General features: G+C 44.7%; 2 protein-coding genes across 2 annotated transcripts; both read left to right on the top strand.

The window, feature by feature from the left end:
* Window positions 1-2,031: 2,031 nt before the first annotated feature.
* Window positions 2,032-3,526, top strand: LOC148083722 (fish-egg lectin-like). Its single transcript, XM_087785799.1, has 5 exons — window positions 2,032-2,111; window positions 2,182-2,415; window positions 2,488-2,711; window positions 2,982-3,112; window positions 3,203-3,526. The coding sequence occupies exons 1-5, from the start codon at window positions 2,057-2,059 to the stop codon at window positions 3,339-3,341; spliced, it is 783 nt and encodes a 260-aa protein (XP_087641925.1). The 5' UTR covers window positions 2,032-2,056; the 3' UTR covers window positions 3,342-3,526.
* An 18,014-nt stretch (window positions 3,527-21,540) lies between these two features.
* LOC148083721 (fish-egg lectin-like) lies at window positions 21,541-23,074 on the top strand. Its single transcript, XM_087785798.1, has 5 exons — window positions 21,541-21,660; window positions 21,731-21,964; window positions 22,037-22,260; window positions 22,531-22,661; window positions 22,751-23,074. Exons 1-5 carry the CDS (start codon window positions 21,606-21,608, stop codon window positions 22,887-22,889), a joined length of 783 nt encoding a protein of 260 aa, XP_087641924.1. The 5' UTR covers window positions 21,541-21,605; the 3' UTR covers window positions 22,890-23,074.
* Window positions 23,075-24,585: the final 1,511 nt, after the last annotated feature.

Genomic DNA, 24,585 nt, shown 5'->3' with positions numbered 1-24,585 from the left:
CCATTTTTGTCTGTTGTTTGGTTGTTGCATCTGCACTGGGGTCCGGGTCTATTTTAAACCTCACATGGCTGTCCAACCTTTATTGATGGCTGAAAGCAGTACCATAGAACGTGTAAGACATTTTATCCAAATCATACCTGCCCAATTATTGATGTGAAAAAACAGTATTGCTTTAAGCTGTAGAAACACTGGTATCATACAACCCCATCGGACCATCAGTAGACGGTAGAAGCAATTCTCCACATTTTCGAAGTATGAGAGGTAACCAGAGTAATTAATTTGTAATCTCCGCTTTTGTCTGGTGCTTCCATACACATCAAAGTTTAGTCTAAAAAGAGCAGATTATAATAGCATAATTTTGGAATCAAATATAAGTGCACAAAATGGGCTAGGTATAACTAAACTATGATGCAGTTAGCTAGTTTGGAAACGACTACCCAGTAGAAAGACTCGTTTTTTGCGCAGATATTCTTCAATCAAATGTATCTCCAAGTATGTGTCTTAAAATGACCAGGATGAATAGTATCATGTTAGTCGAGGCAGATGATTGACAACTATTGAACTTGCAACTGTAATTTCCCTAAGTGTATCAAAACAAATCTTCTGATCTTGTCAGTCAAAAATATTTCAATCATCAGCTGAATAGACCTTTGTTTCACATAAATGAAAGTAGGTTAACAGAAAGACTAGTCAAAGACAGGTTGGATTACTCATAAATCTAGAACGGAAACGTGAGGAACCTTTGGGCGATGACTTTAAACTCTTCACTGGCTTCCAGTTTCTTTCAAGATCAACTTTAAAATTCTGGTTCTTACTTTCAGAGCTATTCATGGTCAGGCTCCTCCTTACATCACTGACCTGATCCAGCCTTACACCCCAGCTCAAGCTCTGAGGTCTGTGGATCAGAATCTACTTATGGTTCCACGCACACGGCTCAGGACCAGAGGAGAGAAATCTTTTCAGGCTGTTGCTTCTAAGCTTTGGAACAATCTTCTTCTCTCTTTGCGCTTGATGGAGTCTACTGACTCCTTTAAGAAACACCTTAAGACGTTTTTTGTTCAGGCTTTTCCTTGAATTTCTCGAACTCCTGTGTTGTTCTCAGTATTATCTTGATCTTTAAAGTATGTACTTTTTTGAGTATTGTTTTGATGTCTAAGCGCTTTGTGACCCTGGTCTCGAAAAGCACTATATAAATAAATATTACTTACTTACTTACTTACTTTATTTGGTATGTTGCATCTAAAATGTGGGTTTGTAGTTATGTTGTTTACAAGCGAACAAATACTTGCAAAAACCTCAACCCCTTTTGCAAAGATTTAAATGAAATAAAAGTCCAATTAAAGATATTGCTTTTGTAATCTGATGATAAATTTGTCAGTCTTAAATGCGTTAATGTCCTTCGGCTATTTAACACAACTCAAGGCTTAAATGCCATGTTGGGTTGCATTCTACACACTAGGCTCTTGACTCTTACTTCCATGTGGACTTGTGGATTATTATTTTAGTGAGAGTCATTAACCAGATTTTACCATCTAAACTTGAACTGGTGGAACCCCAATACTACATTGACCAGAAGGGTTGGCCAATGTGTGTTTCCCCTCTGGGGATGAATAAACATTTTCTATTCTATTAAATACTTTACCAGAAGGAACTTCAGTAGATCAGTAGAGTCTGAAATTTATTTTATTTAAAAACAACAACAATATCATTGTATTTATGAAGAGATTCCACAAGAAGTTGATGCCATTCCCTTATATCCCACTTACCATTTTAAAGAACAAACCCTTTTATTTTTTTATTTGATGGGCAAGAATTCAAAACTGGCATTCTTGATTTATTATTGTTGTCATGTTCAACTTACTGGAAACATTAACTTCCTCCAGTGAATTTCCATCGTTCCATTGTTTTTTTTTTCGTTGACAAATCTTAATGGTATGTTGATTGACCCAGTTGTTGCCTATAAAAGTGGGATTTACCGAGTATCAGAGCATCAGCACCTTCAGATCCTGTCATCAGCCTCACTGGAGACGACCATCACCTGAAGGCCATCCACATCATGAAGACCTTCATCGCTCTTTCACTGGTGTTGTGCCACCTTACTGCCAGTCATGGTAGCTGAATACCTGTTACAAGGTGAGACTGTGTGAAAACATCCTTCCTAACGTTGTCTTTCTCTTTTAGCCTTTAGGTGCGAGGAAGCTCCCATGATTAACCAATCCAGGAATATCGATGCTGGACTTGGGATGCTTGTTGGTGTCACCAGCGACTTCCAGGCCACCATGCTGAATCATAACAGTTGGATTTCTGTTGGAAGCAACTTGAAAGATGTCTCACTCGGTCCTGCTGGTTTTTGGGGCGTCGATAAAGAGAACAACGTCAACAAAATGGTGGGAAGCCAATTTGAGGCAGCTTCAGGTATTTTTCTCAAACCTTCATGATTTATTTTCCTTAATTCGTTACGGACTTGCAGTATATGTTTCTCTCCAGGGTTCAAAATGCACATGGTGGCAGCTGGCGGTGACGGCTTCGTGTTGGGAATCAGAGCCTCTGACAACGTCACCTACTGTCTCACAAGCATCAGAGCCTCAGCCTTCACCGGCGGGGTCGGCAGCCTGACCTGGGTTTCGAAGACAAATCCCATGAAGCAAATCAGCTGCGGGAAGAATTACTGCTACGGTGTCAACTCATTGAACGAGCCGCACGTCTTGAGGGTAAGACGGAGCTTTCTTTATTCTTTGCTATGTGGGTATGTTGTGTTACATTAGCTGGGTTTCCAGAATTTGGCAAGATAAAAACAGACATAGTAAATTGCGTTAAAGGTTGTTCAGGGCAAAAGATGGATGCTCGGACCTAAAAAGTACTGTCAAAATAAGCCACCATGGTTGTAAAGACCAACGATTCAGTAATGTTTTACCTGTTTCACATGTACATTGGTCATCGGTCACCTAAGGTACCTAATTTATTCTGTTTGATGATTTCAGACAATCACCGCAAGCAGCTGTTTTAGTTCTTCATGGTATAAAATTCCTGGGTCAGCCAGAATGAAAATGGTCAAAGTAGGAGACGACGGTAAAGTTTTTGGAGTGACACCAGATGGTCGGGTCTGTGAAAGGTAAGCAAGGCTTGACGCTCGAACCTCACTGTGCTGTATGTACACTTTCGTTTTCAGTCTAAAATGTCAATCTTTTTTTTCTTCTAACAGAACTCGCGTCACAACCTCATATGCACAGGGCTCAAGTTGGCTAGATCACACTATGTGCATGCCTATAGACCAGCTAGCATACAACATGGGCAACCTTTGGGTTGTCGGCCATTCAGGCCTGACCTTGGTGTGCAAGTAAGATGACAACATCTCAATGAAGTACGCAGCATTGCAGCGACTTTATGATCTCAATCATTTTCTTATTGTTGTTTCCTGATTCATTTCAAGATCATAATCATCCCAATAATTACAAGGGAATTGAAATAAATGTTTCTCCTGTGATTTTATTTTGTAAGAAAATACTGAATAAAGAATGAATAATAATATGGTGGAGTTCATTTCTTTACATTTGCCCTCATGTTTAAATCTTAGGCTGTGAACAACTCATTCAATGGATGAATTTTTAACTGGAGCGCCATCTACTGATCTTTGAAAATACAAAACGCTGTACCGAGTGTCCTGAAGATCCTTAAAAAGTCTCAAAAGGTGCTACATTCATAAAGATAAAGACAAGGCATTACAATGTCCTATTTAAAAATATTTTAGTTTAAAAAATGTCAACACATGACAAGTAAGAATATATGTTATTTTCAAATCTTAAAATATATGGAAACAATTTACAGATTGTCGCGATCACAACAGCTGAGCTACCGGTTCGGTCCGGGTGCTTCCAAAAGCTTTTTCATCAGAGAACAGAACGTTAACTGAGACCAACTTTGTCAATCAAATCAGTTTTCATTCTTTCATTTCCTGATCTGAGCAAACACGTGACTTTCTACCCAACGGAATATCCGGGCTACATGTGACGATGCTGCTGATCAGCTTGACTCAAATAATGCACTTGCAACTCTACAATGGAATATAACCATACAACTGACTAACAGGTCAAGAATAAGCTGTTCTAAATTTGAAAGGAAAAATGTTGAATAGTATTTATAACAAGTAAGTTTAGACAGTGTCATGGGACACGATTCATCCAATCAGCAGTGTCGTCACAAGTATCATGGACACATTAGGTTGGGGTGAAAGTCTCATGCACCTTTTTGTCAGTATGAATGTGTGTTTCGTAGTTTCCTGTCATCGTCCAGGTAAATTTTCTTTCACTCATATTAAAGATTTAAAAAAGATGTTAGCATGTGTGACGGCATCACGTACGAAAAGCCTGGACTGAAGTAGTTGGGAGTATCAACGTGATTCATGGAGCAACTTCGTAAAAAGAGGCTTTTACTTTGGGCAACATTGGAAGATGTAAATTAAATAAGAATTATATGGTCGTTTCTTGTCTCATGATTTTATTTTGAAACTTGTTTCGTCACTCTCCTCTTCCACGGCGCCTGTTGCTCTTCCAGCAGCTGCTGCTCGTCTTACAATCAACTCCTCAGCAGCAGAATTTAAAGATACCTCTCTTTAGGCAACAGGCGCCAGATTATAATCCTCACTTCTCCGGCACGCAGGTTCTCTATTTCTGTCTTTGTGGACTACATTTTTCTTGTACATAGTTTTTTGTCTTCCTACTGCTTGAGCCTAGGTTTTGTCATTTAATTCATCGTGTGTGTTTTTTCTAATCTCCGCGGTGTTTGTTTTTTTTGCCCAACGTGTGGTGCGCTTCAGGTTTCCTGTGTACTGTGAAATAAATCGTTCGCTGGGTTTCCGCAACAGAATTTGGCAAGATAAAAACAGACATAGTAAATTGCGTTAAAGGTTGTTCAGGGCCAAAGATGGATGCTTGGACCTAAAAAGTACTGTCAAAATAAGCCACCGTGGTTGAAAAGACAAACGATTCAGTAATGTTTTACCTGGTTAGGTTTCACGTTACAATCCACAATCTTTGTTTTGCTTAAATTCAGTGATAATTTGTTTTTTGTCAAAACCAAAATCTTAGTTTCTTTATTTCTGTTGTGATTGTCTCTAAAGTCTGCTGCTAATGTTCACCAGAAAAGAATATGTTCGTGTCTTTCCAAATGTCATTTATACACAACATGAATCATTACTTTAAGAGACGAAGCTCAGCCGGACTGGAGAATTGCAACAACTTTGAAAGTGTCTGTTGTGTCAAAACTTTATCTGTTCTGTATCTTTCAACCGCTTTTCAAGTTGTTTTGTATGATGAAGTCGACTGACATCTCACATCTTCTTTCTTTAGGCTACAACACGCGCTGTGGCTAAAAGAAATGTGAATAAAATACATTCATATAAAGGTTTCCTTCCATCTAGGTTTGTTTTGAGTAGATTACTGTTGGGGCAGCTCCCTCTAGTGGATATAGACGGAACGTTCAGGAGAAATTTAGAAATCATTTTTTTCTAGTTAAAACATGTTATTGTAATCGAACGTAGATGTTGAAATTGATTAAAAAAAACAAAGTTGAAGTGAAAAAAAAAGTTTACCATGACTTGACCTTCATATTCCTAATGATGACATTTGACAACTCGTTTTTGAATAAAAACGCTCTTCTTTTAAAAACATGTTTTTCTATCCCAATGAGAAGGTCAGTACTATTTAAATGTATTTAAAACCTAATTAAAAAAAAAGTATTTCTGTGAATCAAAAAACACAAACGGTCATGTTGAGTTTTAACAATTCTGTTGAGCCATCACGTTGTATGGAATGTATATAAATTGCAGAAAGTAATACATTAAAAATATATATTACGGCACATTTTTCCCTTTTAATTGCCAATATTTTTTTTCGAAGTAGCCCAAAGTTTTTGACAAACCATAATTCTCAAAGGCAACGATAACAGGAGGTACTTATTTATTTAAATATATATAATTATTTATTGTTGCAGTTCTGCATGTTGCAGGAAAAAAAACACTCGCACAAAGACATTATTTGCTAATCCCATGAATCCTTCAACCCACATGCCAGCAAACCTTTTGTTACGTTTCACGATGCTGAACCCAAGAACAGACAGAGGCGATGTTCCAGGGAATACAAAAAGGGGTTTATTGAATAGGAGGGTAGCAGGTAGTGGATGAGGAAGCCGGAGGGAGAGCGAGGTGGGCGAGCTGGAGTGAGAGATCCGGGTTACTGCAGGTAGAGGAAAGTACGATCTGGCGCCGACCGCGGGGAATCCAAGGGTTTAAGAAGGGGGTTGATTGGGGATCAAGAACAGGTGAGCATGATTGATGATGAGGACCAGGTGTGAGGTGAGACGACAGGAGGAGTGGCAGACCACAACATCTTTACCGTAAAGTGTCAAGTATTTCCTTCTCCACCCACTGTCATTGAAAGTTGGCCGATGGTAATAATAATAATAATAATAATAATAAAGTTGTTCCTCTCCCTCTGTGTTTGATGATCTACTGACTCTTTCAAGAAACAACTCAAGACATTTTTATTTGTGCTTTTCCCTGATTTTCTGAGACTCCTGTGTTGTTCTCAGGGTTATCTTGACCTTTTAAGTTTATATTTTATTGGGTATTGTTTTTATTGTTTAAGGGCTTTGTGACCCTGGACTAGAAAAGCGCTATATAAATATAAATTACTTACTTACTTTCAAAACAACATAGATAGATAGACAGATAGATAGATAGTCGGACATCGTGACATTTATACAAGTATTTCCGTGGTGAACAAATGTGTTTGTGGTATCCCTTGGGCCTCCGGGTCACATTGAAAGAGGTGACACGAGGGTTAAAGATAAATATAATAATTTGTAATAAGATGTCATTATAAAACGATACCAAAAAGAAAATCTAAATAATAATAAAAAGTATAAAACACATGAATCACAATCACATCATCTGTTTATTGTAATAGAGTCATGACGTCTCTCTAGTTGGTCAAACTGTTTTGGTCAGGTCTAAAGTTAGCGGAAAGTTGATGATATGTAGAAAATGTGTTCAAAAAAATCGGAGACAAAAGTCCAATCAATCTGGCTCCGCAAACACTTTGAAGGATATAACTGTGGCAAGATAACTTAGAGGCTCTTAAGAGGAATAAAAACAATAAAATAAATGTAGGTCAAGAATATCATGTTGAAAAAAATGGTTGTAAATGAGCAGCTGGGGCTCTCCTCTATTGTTACATTTCTTGTTTGTTTATTCAACTGAATTAATCTTAGATTTGTCAAACTTACTTTGAATTAAATCTGAGAGATACTTTTACACTCTGTAATATGGATCAGGTCGAGACCAGAAAATCTGACACTTACATAAAAATATACTGGAATGGAAAATTTCAAACGTTAACAAAGTTAACAAATATATAATATAGCATCTTAAATTATCATACAACATACAACATGCCTTCACATGATAAAAAGAATAATTCATAAATAAAACAACCAACAAACATATCTAGACTAACACATCGGAATGTTCACAGTGAATACAGGTCTGAAAACAACTTGCCAAAGCCCTGAAACATGGAATGAAAAGAAAGGGTGTCGGCCGGAGTTGTTGGCACAAGATTTACTTTCTGTTGTGACAAAAGACACAATGGGACACAATGTTTATTGAATTAGCAGTAATATAACACATAATAGATACAACTAATTAAATAAACATTTTAAATAATCAGCAAATGTATTTGGTCAAAGCGCTTTTGTTCATTTATATCAACAATTTATCATTAATACATTTATAAATAAAGCAACAAAATCTAAAAAAGTTTTTAGGCATTTCCTGCTCTGAATGGAGCAGGGGCAGTGTATAAATAACTCTCGGACAAGAGCAACATTTATTCATCCATTTTTTTATTTCACTCACCTAAACCAAAACAACAACACTTCCAGTGATGAGGTCAGAATGTAAGTAAGTAATTTTTATTTGTATAGCGCTTTTCCAGGCCAGGTTCACATAGCGCTTAAACAATCAAAACAATATTCAATAAAGTATATACTTTAAAGATCAAGATAAAACTGATAACACAACAGGAGTTCCAGAAAATCAAGGAAAAGCCTGAACAAATAAAAGTGTCTTAAGATGTTTCTTGAAGGAGTCAGTAGATCATCAAACACAGAGGGAGAGGAAGATCGTTCCAAAGCTTAGGAGCAACAGTCTGGAAGGATTTCTCTCCTCTGGTCCTGAACAGTGTTCAGGAACCATCAGTAGATTCTGATCCACAGACCTCAGAGTCCGAGCTGGGGTGTAAGGCTGGATCAGATCAGTGATGTAAGGAGGAGTCTGACCATGAATAGATCTGAAAGTAAGAACCAGAATTTTAAAGTTGATCCTTAAAGAAACTGGAAGCCAGTGAAGAGTTTTAAGGATCGGAGAAATGTGAGTTCTACGTCATTGGTGCTCCGCCCTCCAACGGCTTCGCTATTGGTTTACCCCGAGGCACCGCCTCGTCTCTGAGAAAGCTTAATGAACTCGCCACCCAGCAGGGGGCAGTCCACTTCCTATAAAGGCGGGAAGCACCCGCCGCACTTTCTCCATTTTCAACTCAGCGAGAAAGCTCCTGGATACAGCATGGTGGACGTGAGCATGAACGTGGATGTAGATGTGTCTTTGTGCCTAACGTGTGACACCCCCCTGGGGAGGGGGGTGTCACACGTTAGGCGAACCGCATGGAGGTCGAGCTCCCCCCCGCACCTCCACTCGCGCCACCACCGTTTACATGCGGAGTGAAGGTCGGGCGGAACGAAGCGCGCAGGCCTACGGTTCCGGGGGTTATCTGTCCTAAGCTGGACGAGATCTGGGGCTACGCGCGGCGAGGGTCTGCCTCTCCCATGGCTTCAGGGCCTCCCGTAGGATCCTACGGACCCTATTGCCGTGTGGACGGGGTGGACTGGCTGCGCGGTGTCCCGGAGCCCTCGGATACGGTACATGCCGCCCTCGACCCGGGAGCTCGACTGTGGCCAGGCCGCCCTGTAGCTCTGCCTAGAGCTGAAGACAGGTTGACGGCAATGTTGTTTAACAGATCCTAAAGGGGGGGGGACGCAGGTGGTCTCCCTCCGAACAACATGGCTCTCCTGTGCGGTGCGCTCGACAGGCTCACCTTGGACCGAGACGACCTTGGACCTTCGGAGTTGGAGGAAGTCAAGGACTCGGTGGCTGCGCTCCTCCGGATTTCGCAGGCGTACGCGATCCTGGGAGGGGGACTACGCGACGCTGGACAGCTGGGCCACCGGCACCTGTGGCTAGACCTGGCCACAGCGCTGCCGGAGAGAGACCGGAGGCGCCTCCTGGACGGACCGATAACGGAGGACTCCCTGTTCGGTCCGGAGCTCCGGAACGTCGTGGCCCGGCAGGAGGCAGCGCAGCAGGAGTCAGCGCAGCTCCGCCATCACCTGCATGGACGTGAGGACGAGGCGCGACGGGGGTCCGGCGCTCGGAGACGGAGAGCCCGTTCGTCGGCCCCATCAGCTGGTGCGGGGGGAAAGCGTCACCAGAGCCAGCCGCCCCAGCAGCACCAGCAGCAACGGCAACAGCCGCGGCGGGCGACGAGCTCCGCAGCAGGAGCCGGGGAGCCAGCAGCCGCAGCGGAGCCAGCGGAGACTGAGGGACCCGCAGCGGCGAGGACGCAGAGGCGTCGAGGCTTCGTCTCGGGGGAACCCTCCTCCCCCCTACTCTTTCAAAGGGCTCTATGTAAATAAAACTAAGAGAACGTATGACGTTTCTGTGGTTCGTTCTGAGAGAGATGTCGGTAGCGTGCATGTGTTTCCGCCTGTGAGTGTGACGTATTCACAGGCGTCATTAGAAACTTTCGCCGCTAATGCTAAGCTAACATGCTCCGCCGTTCATAGACGGCGGGATTTTCCTCTCATAACACAGTCCGAAGGAGGTTTTAAACCCCTTCGCCCGGGTCATACCGAGACTGCAATAACGGAGTCTGTCCACACGAATGTGGGGCAGACTCCAACCACATGTGTTTTGTTTACAGGCGAGCAGAGGTCCACGAGACCGGCTGAGTCAGCTGTGTTTACTTCCGCGTCGACCAGCGCTCGTGCCCGACAGAGCGTGACAGCTGATGAGGTGAGTGGAACTAGTCCGGACATGTCTATGTTGACCGGAGGTTGTTCCTTCCCCCACAGCGCTGTCTACAAGCACTGGCACCGTGGAGGACGTCACGTTTGGCGGCGGAGAAGCGCCATGGAACTGACGCAACCTGGTGTTTTTACGCGCAAGTTTTCTCGCCGTCCTGAGACCAGGCGAGGGCGAGGAACTTCCGTCCCGTCTGGTCGATCAACTGGAGAGGTGCGTGGCGGTCGGATCTCACGAGTGACGAACAGGTCGGCTGGAGAATGTACGGGACCGGGTGAGTGATGCGGTGCCGACGCGCGCGCGACCTAACTCACTTCAGCTCCGGGTTAATTCTCCAGCACATTCCTCCACATCGCGGGTTTTGTCAGCTCCGGTGACACTAAGAAGTGCTCAGGGAGTTGGGAAGACTTCCGGGGGGGAAGGGAACACGCACGACGCGCATCTGAGGTGTCTCACGCGCACTTGCGCGCTTCTCCCACAGAGCCGGTTTTTATGTATGAGAGTGGGGGCTCTAGTGAATCCAACTCGAGTACATGCTCTGTGGATTCAAGAGATAGAGACGCGGCTTGTGTGATGCCCTTTCGTCTACGGCCCGCCCTTGGGCGGAGGACTACCCAAGGTTCGCCAGGGCTGCGGTTCTGACAGAACATTATTCGGCTTGGAGTCGCCTGGTTTTACTTCTAAGACCCACTTGGCTGGGGGGAGTAATCAGGCGGGGCTATGCGCTACAATTTGCCCGTCAACCCCCGCGTTTTTCAGGTGTTCTCTGGACGCGTATGGCGGAGCAGGAGAAATTATCCTGTTTGAGAAACGAGGTGTCTACTCTGCTGCAGAAGGAGGTCGTAGAACTGGTCCCTGCAGCCGAGATGATGACAGGGTTTTACTCCCGGTACTTCCTCGTGGCGAAGAAGACCGGGGGTTGGAGGCCCATTCTGGACCTCAGCTATTTGAACAAGTTCATAGCTACCCGCCCGTTTCGCATGTTGACGGTCAAGAAACTGCTTTCAGGTGTAAGTCCAGGAGATTGGATGACATCTATCGACCTGACCGACGCGTACTTTCACATACCGATAGTCAAGAGACATCGAAAGTACTTGCGTTTCGCCCTCGGGTGTTTCAATACACTCGACTCCCGTTCGGCTACTCTCTGGCACCCAGGACCTTCACCAAGTGTGTGGAAGCGGCAGTGGAGCCATTGAGAGTGAGTGGGGTAAGGATCTTGACCTATCTGGACGACTGGTTGATCCTTGCCAGGTCAGAGGCAGAAAGTTACGCTCACACACAGAAGGTGTTGAGCCATATTGCCACCCTGGGGTTCACAGTGAACCTCAGCAAGAGCGCTCTGACTCCAGTTCAACAGTTAGTTTACCTGGGGGTACTGTTGAACTCGGAGGAAGGATATGCGCGCCTCCCGGACGTGCGTATCCAGCCCATTCTCCGACTGACAACACAGTTGCTGGAAGCTCGGTGTCACGTGACAACAGCAGGCACTGTTATGTCCCTCCTGGGGCTCATGGCGGCAGCCCACACGGTTGTTCGGCTGGGCTTGCTGCACATGAGGGAGCTTCAGAGATGGTTTGGTCGTCTCAAGCTAGACCTCAAGTGGGAAAGAGGTCGGAAAGTGCGCCTTCCCGCTCGGGTTTTGCAGGACATCCAGTTTTGGAACTCTCACGCCAACCTCAGGCGGGTCAGGCCTACGCCAGTGGGGTCTGGAGCAGTCCGGTGCTCAGACACATAAACTGGCTAGAGCTGAAGGCGATTCACAATGTCCTGCTTCACCTCTCTCCCCAACTGTCACGGTCCAACGTCCTAGTACTATCAGACAGCTCCACCGCCGTGGCGTACGTAAATCGCCAAGGTGGAGTCAGATCCCCAGCCCTTCTGAGTGTGGCAAAGAAGATTTGGCTGTGGGCGGACTGTCACCTGCTTTCGCTCAGAGCCCAGCACGTACCGGGCGAGCTGAATGCAGTAGCGGACAGACTGTCGAGGGGGGCCGTCCAGGACGAATGGGGTCTGTCCGAGGCAGTGGCAAGCGAGATCTGGTCTCGATTCGGTCACCCGGTTGCAGACCTCTTGGCCAGCAAGGAGAACTTCAAATGCCCTCTTTGGTTCTCCCTCAGGGCTTCGGATTGCCCCCCACTAGGCGTGGACGCTTTAGCCCATTCGAGGTGGCCGGTCGGTCTGCTGTTCGCCTTCCCTCCTCCGCGGCTCCTTCTCCCCTTGATTCGGAGGACGAGGCGGGGGGGGCTGAGGTTAATTCTAGTAGCACCAGACTCCCCGGGGGCGCTCTGGTTCCCAGAGCTGGTGCGCATGGCGGTCGGGGCCCCGTGGGTCATCCCTTGGGGCCCCGCTGCCCTGTGTCAGGCGGGGGGGACTCTGACAGCGCCCCTGGTGCTGGGCCGGCCTCTCAAGGTGTGGCTCCTGCACGGGACGAGCTGATCGGGACTTTGGACCCGGACGTTCTCCACACGCTGGAGAACGCCCGGGCCCCGTCAACACGCAGGCTTTATGCCTCAAAGTGGGGGATTTTCTCCCGCTGGTGTTCAGACAGGTCCTTGGACCCCAGCTCTTGTTTGGTCTCCGCTATCCTGTCTTTCCTGCAACATTTGCTGGATAACGGGCAGACTGTGGCGACACTGAGAGTGTTCGCATCAGCCATAGCGACGAGGCATGTCGGTTTTGAGGGTGCTTCGGTTCGCGCCCACCCCTTGGTGGCGCGTTTCCTGCGGGGTGCCTGCAGGCTTCGACCTCCTGCAAGGCCTTCCAGCCCTCAGTGGGATCTCCAGTTGGTACTGGACTCTCTCACAGGCCCGACCTTCGAGCCTCTTGACCAAGTCCCACTGGATATCTTGTCTTTCAAGGTATCGCTCCTTCTGGCACTAACAACCACGAAGAGAGCAAGTGAGCTTTGTGCCCTCTCCATTAGCCCTGAGTGTCTTTCCTTTGGCGTCGAGGAGTCTTCGGTGTCTTTGCGTCCTAACCCAGCGTTCCGCCCGAAGATTCTGAGTTCCTTGTTCCGGGCGACGACCTTCACGCTGCGGGCCTTTCACCCGCCGCCCCACTCGGACCCGGGTCAGGAACGTCTCCACCTGTTGTGTCCAGTGAGGGCGTTGGCCTGTTACTTGCGGCGGGTGGCCGAGTTTAGGCGCTCTGATGCCCTCTTTGTCTGCCACGGTAGATGCCGGCGGGGAGAGGCGGTCTCCCCCCAGAGGTTCTCTCATTGGGTGAGATCGGCCATTATCCGGGCCTACCGAGCAGCGGGTGGATCCGCTCCTAGTGGTCTGAGGGCACATTCCACCTGTGGCGTGGCAGCCTCAGTGGCTCTTTTGCGGGGTGTGGCAGCAGAGGATATCTGCTCAGCTGCCTCTTGGGCGTCCACGTCTACCTTCGCTAAGGCCTATCTCCTCGACGTAACGGCGGGATCAGTAGCTCATACTGTTTTGAGCGCTGCTGTGCCCCCCTCAGGGCCCACGGCGCCCTAGCGATGCTGCTCCAGGAGCGGCGTCCAGCTGGGGGTACATTTATCCCGTCAGGCTTCGCCTTTTGGGTAAACCAATAGCGAAGCCGTTGGAGGGCGGAGCACCAATGACGTAGAACCCCTGAGTTATCTATCATAACCTCAGGTTCTACGAGTTGGTGCGAAGCCCTCCAACCTCGTCGCCCAGCGGCCGCCCTTCTCGCTGAGTTTTCAGTTGGAGAAAGTGCGGCGGGTGCTTCCCGCCTTTATAGGAAGTGGACTGCCCCCTGCTGGGTGGCGAGTTCATTAAGCTTTCTCAGAGACGAGGCGGTGCCTCGGGGTAAACCAATAGCGAAGCCGTTGGAGGGCTTCGCACCAACTCGTAGAACCTGAGGTTATGATAGATAACTCAGGGGTTCTTGTACTTGAGCGAGTCAGAATTCTCGCTGCAGAGTTCTGAATCAACTGCAGGCGAGACAGATCCTTCTTGTTAAGACATGAAAACAAACTGTTGCAATAGTCCAGGCGAGAAGAAACAAACGCATGGATTACAAGCTCCACATCATGTTGTGACATAATTTTCCTAAATTTAGAGATTTTTCTCAGTTGAAGGAAACAGTTTCTGGTTAGTTTTCTGCAGTGTTGAACAAGAGGCTCAGTTTGACAGACTGACCTAAGTCACCCAAGTACTGACTCAACCCTCGAACCTTATCATCAGGAGCAATCACCAGAGTTTCAGTTTTGTCCACATTTAGCTGCAAAGTGTTTTCACTCAGCCATTGTTTGATTTCTAGCAAACAATTGACCAAGCTGTTCAGCCTCCGGGGCTCAGTTGGATCAAAAGAGCAGTAGAGCTGGATGTCATCAGCAAAAATGTGATAAGAAACATCAGGAAATCTCTGAATGATTTTACCGAGGGGAATCAAGTACAGCAAAAACAATAAAGGACCCAGAACAGAACCTTGAGGGACTCCTTACAACAGGCCTGAAATTACTGAGTTCAGTTGTGTCTAAGCCTGGCTTTTTTTTTAGCAGAGGCTCTACAATGGCATGTTTAAATGCATTGGGAAAAACCCCTGTGGCAAGGGAGAGGTTCACCATATTGGTAACCCAGGGGCCAATTTCATCAAATACTTTGATAAAAAGCCTACAAGGAAACACGTCATCTGAGCAAGAGGAGGGTTTCATCTTGTTCACTAGTGCCAAAATATCACCCAAAGATACAGCAGTGAAGGAAGACCAAGAGGTGGAGAGGGGCTCAGAGACAGTAGGGGTTCCAAACAAAGGGGGAAAGATTTTCTCTTTGATCAATTTAATTTTGTCAATAAAAAAATCTCAACAATGCATTGCTGTCAGCTTCACAGAAGACAGGCGTTTGCTGCTACCAGTTTTCTGATGTAATCAGATCTAGCAGTTTCTACCATCTCATTGTAAGAAGACATCAGATCCCTGAGGTGAAGTCTATGCACCTCAAGTTTAGTTGACTTCCAGAGACACTCAGTCTTTCGACAAAGTCTCTTCAGACTCAGGAGATCTTCATTTGTCCAAGGGCACGTTTTTTTCTGAATTTTCAAGTTCGATTTAACAGGTGCCACTTGATCCAGTATTTCAACACAATGAGTAGTGAAACAGTGAATCAAACTGTCTATGTTTGGGCAGTCATCAAAGGAAAGAGGGTCAAACATAGCAGAAAAACTGTCTGCAGTATTGGCTGAGATGACACGTCTCTGAGACCTAACTTTAAAAGGCTTAGGTTCAGGGATGAAGCCCAGGTTAAACAAGACAAGGGAATGATCACTCAGATGGACATCATGTAAAGATACATTAGAAATGTCCAGGCCTAGAGTAAAAGCTAAGTCTAAAGTCTGGCCTTTTTGATGAGTGGGTTCAGAAACATGTTGTTCAAAATAAAAGGCTTCTGTTAAAGTTAAAAGTTCTTTAGCAGAACAACATGTGACGTCATCAACATGAAGATTAAAGTCTTCAAGAATAAGAACAGATTCCATTTGAATAATGGAAGATAAGAAGTCACTAAAGTCTTTCAAGAACATCGCCGCAGGACCAGGTGGACGGTAGATTGACACACAATAGAAAGGTCTTGTAGAACCAACCAAGATCATCTGAGACTCAAAAGAAGTAAATTCCTGTGTCTGAATCACTTTACAACTCTCCCTAAAAACAGTAGCAAGACCTCCCCCACGACCAGAGAGGCGAGGCTTCCTAAGGAAAGCGCTCCCTACTGGACAGAGTTCGTTCAGATGAATAAATTCTTCCTCTCTCTGCCAAGTCTCAGAAAGACATAATAAATCCAAATTAACTCTTGTGAAAAGATCATTAAGAATAAAGGATTTATTAGTAATGGAGCGAACATTCAGAAGTCCCACATTCAGCACCGATGACGTCACTGATGACGCTGCATCACTGACAGGCGCGCAGAGTGGGATCTTTTGAAGCGAACAGCACTGTTACTCACGTTCAACTCGGTAGTAAAAGCTGAATTAAAGAGAGGGAATGAAAAAATCTTACCACCTTTCGTTGAGGTCTGGGCAGACGGCAGCGCTGACGTGTCATCACACACAAAAAAAAAAAAGTCCAACTAAGAAAAAACCACAATCACCCCCCAAAAGTAATACAGTCTAATAGCACGAGATCAGTCCCTGAGTCTATATGTGTTGCATCATGGGAGGAGCATTCGTGCTTCTCTGCTCACTGATGACAGTGTTCAGAGGATGAATGTCATCATCCATGATGGACAGTAGTTTGTTCAATGATCTCCTCTCAGCAACTGTCACCAGTGAGTCCAGCTTCATGCCAACCACAGAGCCAGCCCTTCTGATCAACCTGTCCAACCTTTTGACACTCCTCTTGGACACATTCCCACCCCAACACACCACAGCATAAAACAGGACACTGGCCACCACAGACTGGTAGAACATGCAGAGGAGTTTCCTGCAGATGTTAAATTATCTGAGCCTTCTCAGGAAGTACAGTCTACTCTGAACTTTCTTATACACATGGTCTGTGTTGCAGGACCAGTCCAGTTTACTGTCCAGCCACACACCGAGGTATTTATAGTTATCAACTATCTCCACCAAGTCACCTCTGATGGGCACTGGCGTGGGTTTGTCCTGGACCTCCCAAAGTCCAAGACCAGCTCCTTGGTCTTTGAGGTGTTCAGCTGCAGGTGGTTCTTCTCACTCAAGTCCACAAAGTCATGTATCAGACTCCTATACTTGTCCACGCTGTTTTACCTGATGCATTGGCACTGTCATCACCATACTTTTGGACAAGACTCTGCAGTCAGAGAGGACTTGATCATGTGTTTAGTTATGGTTTTAACACTGTTTTAACCTCTTATTTTTTCCCCATTCAGCTTCCTCAGGACACCCCTAAAACCTCTTCCTGTAGGTGACTTTTCCCTGCGTCAAGCATCGCTTTACCTCATGCTGTGCTGACCTCATGGCATCTCTGTTCCTGCTCCTGAAAGCCACCTTCTTCCTGTTAAAAACATCCTTGACCTCCTTTGTTACCCACGGTTTCTTATAAGGGTAACGGCGGACAGTCTTGGCAGGGGCAACAACGTCCAAGCAAAAATCTAAATAATCCATTCGACGTGTCTGATCCTATGCTCCAACAAAACATTTACAAAATAAATTATATCTGGTGGGCCCAAACAGAGTGTGGCTCAGGTTACATAGGGTCAGCCTGTGCTACTGGTTCAGGCAGGCACGTATCAGGTGTCTCTGGCCTGACATCAGGAAAGTCCCAATCCCCATCATTGTGGCAGTAATTAGCTGCAGCTGCCTTTTCAGAGTAAGTTGGTGGAGCCACCCGTCTCAGACAGCTGGCATGCCAAGGTGACCCATTAGCTAGGCGAAATGTAACTCAGGGCTAATTCCTGTTCAATGATCTTTTGAGGTACAGCCCAAAATGAACACAGCTTGTGCAAGCAATTGGGTTGGTCCAAAACCGTAAAGAAGGGATGGTTTACCTGGCAATTCCTATCAAACCACTGCATCATTCGCCGTTGCTTGTCTGCAACTTATAGAACTAGTGAAGGTGCCGCTACTGGGGTGCTGTATGATGGAGGATGCTGGTGTGTGGAGTTGCTCTGTAATGGAGCATCCTCCTCAGTGCTACTGTGAGACAAGCTTTGAGCCAGGTGTGCTCTGAGCCCATTCTGGAGGGTCTGATTGAATCTTTCTGCACAACCGCCTGAGGGTGGTATAGAGCAGTCTTTACATATTTATTCACTCTCCCCTCCTCAAAGGCAGCCATGTCCGCTGAGGAACACCACCCCAGATGTTGGAGAGCCGGTGGGGAGCACCTTTGGCCACTTTGAGTGGAGGTCATACACCACCAGCAGGAATCGAAAAGGTGGCCATGAAAAAGGCTGCAATGACGGATGTGTGGGTGGGTCCGTTTTCACACTGAAGCAAGCTGCACAGTCTTTCAGCATCATTTTTAATTCCAGGCCACCAGACCAAACCTTTGCATAGCCGCTTGACTTTAACAATGCCCAGGTGTCCTTAACATAGCATATGCAGGACTTGCCCTCAAAGCACTGGGAGTCACTTTGCACATTCCCCTTGCCACACAGACATCGTTACAGCTGGAGAGGTCATTTCTGACACATTGCATGCCAGCCGTCCAGGATGAAAGTGCAGAGCTGGGTGAGAACCGTGTCCTGCGTTGATGCTGCCTCCAGCTTCCTCAGAGAGACTGCAGCTTTGAGGGGTGTGTGCATCATAAGTACAAGCTCTGGCTTGGGGGTCTCCTGAGCAGTTGAAGTTGGGGTGGCTCTGGAGAGCAAGTCGGGTACAACGTTTTTCCCTTCCAGTAGTGAACTGTGGGGTGAAGTTGGCCCGGGCCATTCAGACCAACGGTAGAGTTGCTGCAGCTTGTGTCCTGACCTTGTCTTGGCAAGTAGAGCAGTCAATGCCTGACGGTCCGTCCTCAAGGTGACCGTGAAGCAAAAGCCACTCCACTCCAGTCCATTTTTGAAGCTGGTAGAGGACTGCACTGACGGCTGTATTGGAAGCATCACAGGTCACACATGTGGAACTCTGAAGGTCAAAGTGGGCCAGCACAGATGGGGAAGTTAACGATTTGAGCTGGCGGACAGCAGCAGTGCATGAACAGGGCTCATGTTTAAGGAGGGCACGGAGCAGGGCTGTGGTCCCTAAGAAGCAGAGGTAAAAGACTGTCATCCCAAGAAATTTGGACTGGAGGGGACTTGGGCCGCCTGTGGTCAGATGGAAACCCACCAATTCATAATTCAAAGTATGTACACGTGGCCAAAAAGCTGTTGAAATAAATAATTAACTCCTAACTAGAAATATCTGTAGAATCAGCGGAAAGGTCTAACTGGCAAGGAATGTGCTGGATAAGATGTTGGCACCAGAAAAACTGTTAGCTAATGTCCTCTAAGGCCGAACATCTGATTCTATGTTGCAAATGTAGATAGCTATCGATTGTCAGGAACTGTTACTTCTTCCATAAAAGCTGAGCCATTTGCTGACTCAGCGATCTCCATGTTTCTTTGGCCAATCCTGCCTCATCAATGCCCTCTCTCAAATGTTTCATATTGCTTGAGTATTTTCTTTTGACTATGACCAAGATGAGAGCAATTTGCCCTCAACTTGTTTCGTCTGAGAAACTATACGGCACATAGGAGAGGAAGGTTCTCAACGCTCAGGGTGGACATTGGGATCCAGGGCCGGACTTGCTGTTTGTTGGTCAGACAGGTCCTTGTGTGGGAACTCTTTAAGCCTTTCAAACCATCTTGAAGCTGCACGCACAGTAAAGTTCATCCAGCAACGGTTCTGGTGGCCTCAGATGATGATGATGATGAGATGATTATAGATGTCACAGCGTTTGTGGCTGCCTGTAGTAGATGCTCCAGGGGAAAGTCTTCCAATCAATATGTAATCTTCGCTTTTGTCTGGTGCTTCCATACAAATAAAAGTTTAGTCTAAAAAGAGCAGATTATAATATCATAATTTTGGAATTAAATACAAGTGGAAACAACTACCCAGTAGAAAGACTCACTTTTTTGCGCAGATATGTTTCAATCAAATGTATCTCCAAGTATTAGTGATGGGCACGGCAGTTCTTTTGAGTGTACTGAATCACTAGAATCAGTTCATTAAAATGATTCGTTCAAAAGATTTATTCAGTTCGTTCATTCACCAAATCAATAACTCTGTGCTTTTGGAGCTCTGACTGCAATTTCTTCTACTTCCTGAACGCAGCCAAACAATCCGTTACTAGTTTTAATGATTCAAACCCGAGGTTCACGTTCACTGCACTTGAGGGACAATGCAAAAAAAAACAAGACGCCCGGTGCGTTCACGGACAAGGACGAGTGACATTCGTGAGGAATTAGCAAATAGAGAAGATCTTGAGGTGTGTTCACAGCCGAACTTGAATCCTCGTTCACTGACCGACTCTTTGATAATCCCCGGATAAGAATCACCGGAATAGAATCACCGGATGAGAGTCCTCGTTCAGTCAAAATAAAACAAAAATAATAATAATAATTAAATGCAATCAACAATAAATTAAAAAGGCCTCGTTTAAGTAAAAACAAATATTAAAATAAGAAATCCTTTAAAACTAAATGTTCTGTAGCGGAGTCCCTCTCTCCCTCCTCAGTCCCTCCCCCCGCACCCACGAGTAGCTGCGTCGTTCGCTGACGCCGAGGATTCAGCGAGTCATAGAATCATAGAATCATCATCATCATATCATGATAATCATCATCATAGAATCCTCCCACCGGCACGATCGCTGCTGAGTGAGTTCAACTGAACTGAGAAAGGAACGAATCACTTCATGAAGTGATTCGGTTCAGTACGTTCACTCAAAAGATTTGTTCTTTCGAACGAATCGTTCGCGAACGACACAACACTACCAAGTATGTGTCTTAAAATTACCAGGATGAATAGTATCATGTTAGTCAAGGCAAATGATTGACAGCTTTTGAACTTGCAACTGTAATTTCCCTAAGTGTGTCAAAACAAATCTTCTGATCTTGTCAGTCAAAAATGTCTCAATCATCAGCTGAATAGACCTTTGTTTCACTTAAATGAAAGTATGTTAACAGAAAGACTAGTCAAAGACAGGTTGGATTACTCATAAATCTAGAAAGGAAACGTGAAGAACCTTTGGGCGATGACCTTTTATTTTGGTATGTTGCATCTAAAATGTGGGTGTGTAGTTATGTTGTTTTCAAGCGAACAAATACTTGCAAAAACCTCAACGCCTTTTGCAAAGATTTTAATAAAATAAAAGTCCAATTAAAGATATTGCTTTTATAATCTGATGTTAAATTTGTCAGTCTTAAATGCGTTAATGTCCTTCGGCTATTTAACACAACTCAAGGCTTGAATGCCATGTTGGGTTGCATTCTACACACTAGGCTCTTGACTCTTACTTCCATGTGGACTTGTGGATTATTATTTTAGTGAGAGTCATTAACCAGATTTTAACCATCTAACTGAACTGGTGGAACCCCGATACTACATTGACCGGAAGGGTTGGGCAATGTGTGTTTCCCTTCTGGGGATGAATAAACATTTTCTATTCTATTCAATACTTTACCAGAAGGAACTTCAGTAGATCAGTAGAGTCTGAAATGTATTTTATTTAAAAACAACAACAATATCATTGTATTTATGAAGAGATTCCACAAGAAGTTGATGCCATTCCCTTATATCCCACTTACCATTTTAAAGAACAAACCCTTTTATTTTTTTATTTGATGGGCAAGAATTCAAAACTGGCATTCTTGATTTATTATTGTTGTCATGTTCAACTTACTGGAAACATTAACTTCCTCCAGTGAATTTCCATCGTTCCATTGTTTTTTTTTTCGTTGACAAATCTGAATGGTATGTTGATTGACCCAGTTGTTGCCTATAAAAGTGGGATTTACCGAGCATCAGAGCATCAGCACCTTCAGATCCTGACATCAGCCTCACTGGAGACGACCATCACCTGAAGGCCATCCACATCATGAAGACCTTCATCGCTCTTTCGCTGGTGTTGTGCCACCTTACTGCCAGTCATGGTAGCTGAATACCTGTTACAAGGTAAGACTGTGTGAAAACATCCTTCCTAACGTTGTCTTTCTCTTTTAGCCTTTAGGTGCGAGGAAGCTCCCATCATTAACCAACCCAGGAATATCGATGCTGGACTTGGGATGCTTGTTGGTGTCACCAGCGACTTCCAGGCCACCATGCTGAATCATAACAGTTGGAATTCTGTTGGAAGCAACTTGAAAGATGTCTCACTCGGTCCTGCTGGTTTTTGGGGCGTCGATAAAGAGAACAACGTCAACAAAATGTCGGGAAGCAAATTTGAGGCAGCTTCAGGTATTTTTCTCAAACCTTCATGATTTATTTTCCTTAATTCGCTACGGACTTGCAGAATATGTTTCTCTCCAGGGTTCAAAATGCACATGGTGGCAGCTGGCGGTGACGGTTTCGTGTTGGGAATCAGAGCCTCTGACAACGTCACCTACTGTCTCACAAGCAGCAGAGCCTCAGCCTTCACCGGCGGGGTCGGCAGCCTGACCTGGGTTTCGAAGACAAATCCCATGAAGCAAATCAGCTGCGGGAAGAATTACTGCTACGGTGTCAACTCAGTGAACGAGCCGTACGTCTTGAGGGTAAGACGGAGCTTTCTTTATTCTTTGCTATGTGGGTATGTTGTGTTACATTAGCTGGGTTTCCAGAATTTGGCAAGATAAAAACAGACATAGTAAATTGCGTTAAAGGTTGTTCAGGGCAAAAGATGGATGCTCGGACCTAAAAAGTACTGTCAAAATAAGCCACCGTGGTTGTAAAGACAAACGATTCAATAATGTTATACCTGTTTCACATGTACATTGGTCATCGGTCACCTGTGGTACCTAATTTATTCTGTTTGATGATTTCAGAGAATCACCGGAAGCAGCTGTTCTAGTTCTTCATGGTATAAAATTCCTGGGTCAGCCAGAATGAAAATGGTCAAAGTAGGCGAGGACGGTAAAGTTTTTGGAGTGACACCAGATGGTCGGGTCTGTGAAAGGTAAGCAAGACTTGACGCTCGAACCTCACTGTGCTGTATGTACACTTTCGTTTTCAGTCTAAAATGTCAATCTTTTTTTCTTCTAACAGAACAAGCGTCACAACCTCATATGCACAGGGCTCAAGTTGGAGAGATCACACTATGTGCATGCCTATAGACCAGCTAGCATACAACATGGGCAACCTTTGGGTTGTCGGCCATTCAGGCCTGACCTTGGTGTGCAAGTAAGATGACAACATCTCAATGAAGTACGCAGCATTGCAGCGACTTTATGATCTCAATCATTTTCTTATTGTTGTTTCCTGATTCATTTTAAGATCATAATCATCCCAATAATTACAAGGGAATTGAAATAAATGTTTCTCCTGTGATTTTATTTTGTAAGAAAATACTGAATAAAGAATGAATAATAATATGGTGGAGTTCATTTCTTTACATTTGCCCTCATGTTTAAATCTTAGGCTGTGAACAACTCATTCAATGGATGAATTTTTAACTGGAGCGCCATCTACTGATCTTTGAAAATACAAAACGCTGTACCCAGGGTCCTGAAGATCCTTAAAAAGTCTCAAAAGGTGCTACATTCATAAATATAAAGACAAGGCCTCAGTTGGCATTACAATGTCCTATTTAAAAAGATCTTAGTTTAAAAAATGTCAACACATGACAAGTAAGAATATGCGTTATTTTCAAATCTTAAAATATATGTAAACAATTTACAGATTGACGCGATCACAACAGCTGAGCTAACTAAACAGTGAGTACCGGTTCGGTCTGGGTGCTTCGTACGTGACTCACACTTAAAAAGGCAAAAGACTAAAAGCTTTTGCATTAAGGAACAGAACTTTAACTGAGACCAACTTTGTCAATCAAATCAGTTTTCATTCTTTCATTTCCTGATCTGAGCACACACGTGACTTTCTACCCAACGGAATATCCGGGCTACATGTGACGATGCTGCTGATCAGCTTGACTCAAACGATGCAATTGCAACTCTACAATGGAATATAACCATACAACTGACCAACAGGTCAAGAATAAGCTGTTCTAAATTTGAAAGGAAAAATGTTGAATAGTAAGGTAAGGTTAGGTAGAACTTTATTGATCCCTCAGGAGGTCTCCTTCGGGAAATTGTTTTTTTTCCAATAGCCACAGCAAATACAGCAATTTTTCACAAAAATAAATCAAAATAAAATAATAACAAGAACACAGAGAACACAGATCAAAGAAAAATAACAAAGACAAAGGATACAAAGACTAACTATAGAACAGAACATCCAGATACTTTCGCTCCACTCCTGCCCCCGAACTCAGATTTGTACTTTTCCTTGAGTCTATTTGTTTTGCACCTGGGAAGGAGCATTCTTGCACTCATTCTGCTTCTCTGCTCACTGATGACAGTGTTGAGAGGACGAGTAAGTTTAGACAGTGTCATGGGACACGATTCATCCAATCAGCAGTGTCGTCAAGTATCATGGACACATTACGTTGAGGTGAAAGTCTTGTGCGCCTTTTTGTCAGTATGAATGTGTGTTTCAAAGTTTCCTGTCATTGTCCAGTTAAATTTTCTTTCACGCGTCACGTACGAAAAGCCTGGACTGAAGTAGTTGGGAGGATCAACGTGATTCATGGAGTATTTTTGTAAAAAGAGACTTTTACTTTGGGAAACATTGGAAGATGTAAATTAAATAAGAATTATCTGGTCGTTTCTTGTCTCATGACTTTATTTTGAAACTTGTTTCGTCACTCTCCTCTTCCACGGCGCCTGTTGCTCTCCCAGCAGCTGCTGCTCATCTTACAATCAACTCCTCAGCAGCAGATCTTAAAGATACCTCTCCTTAGGCAACAGGCGCCAGATAATAATCCTCACTTCTCCGGCATGCAAGTTCTCTATTTCTGTCTTTGTGGACTATATTTTTCTTGC

Source organism: Callionymus lyra, chromosome 3 (assembly GCF_982586985.1).
Source record: "Callionymus lyra chromosome 3, fCalLyr1.hap1.1, whole genome shotgun sequence".
Taxonomy (NCBI): domain Eukaryota; kingdom Metazoa; phylum Chordata; class Actinopteri; order Syngnathiformes; family Callionymidae; genus Callionymus; species Callionymus lyra.
Note: the sequence above shows the minus strand (reverse complement) of the source record. Positions and strands in the feature narration are given on the sequence as shown.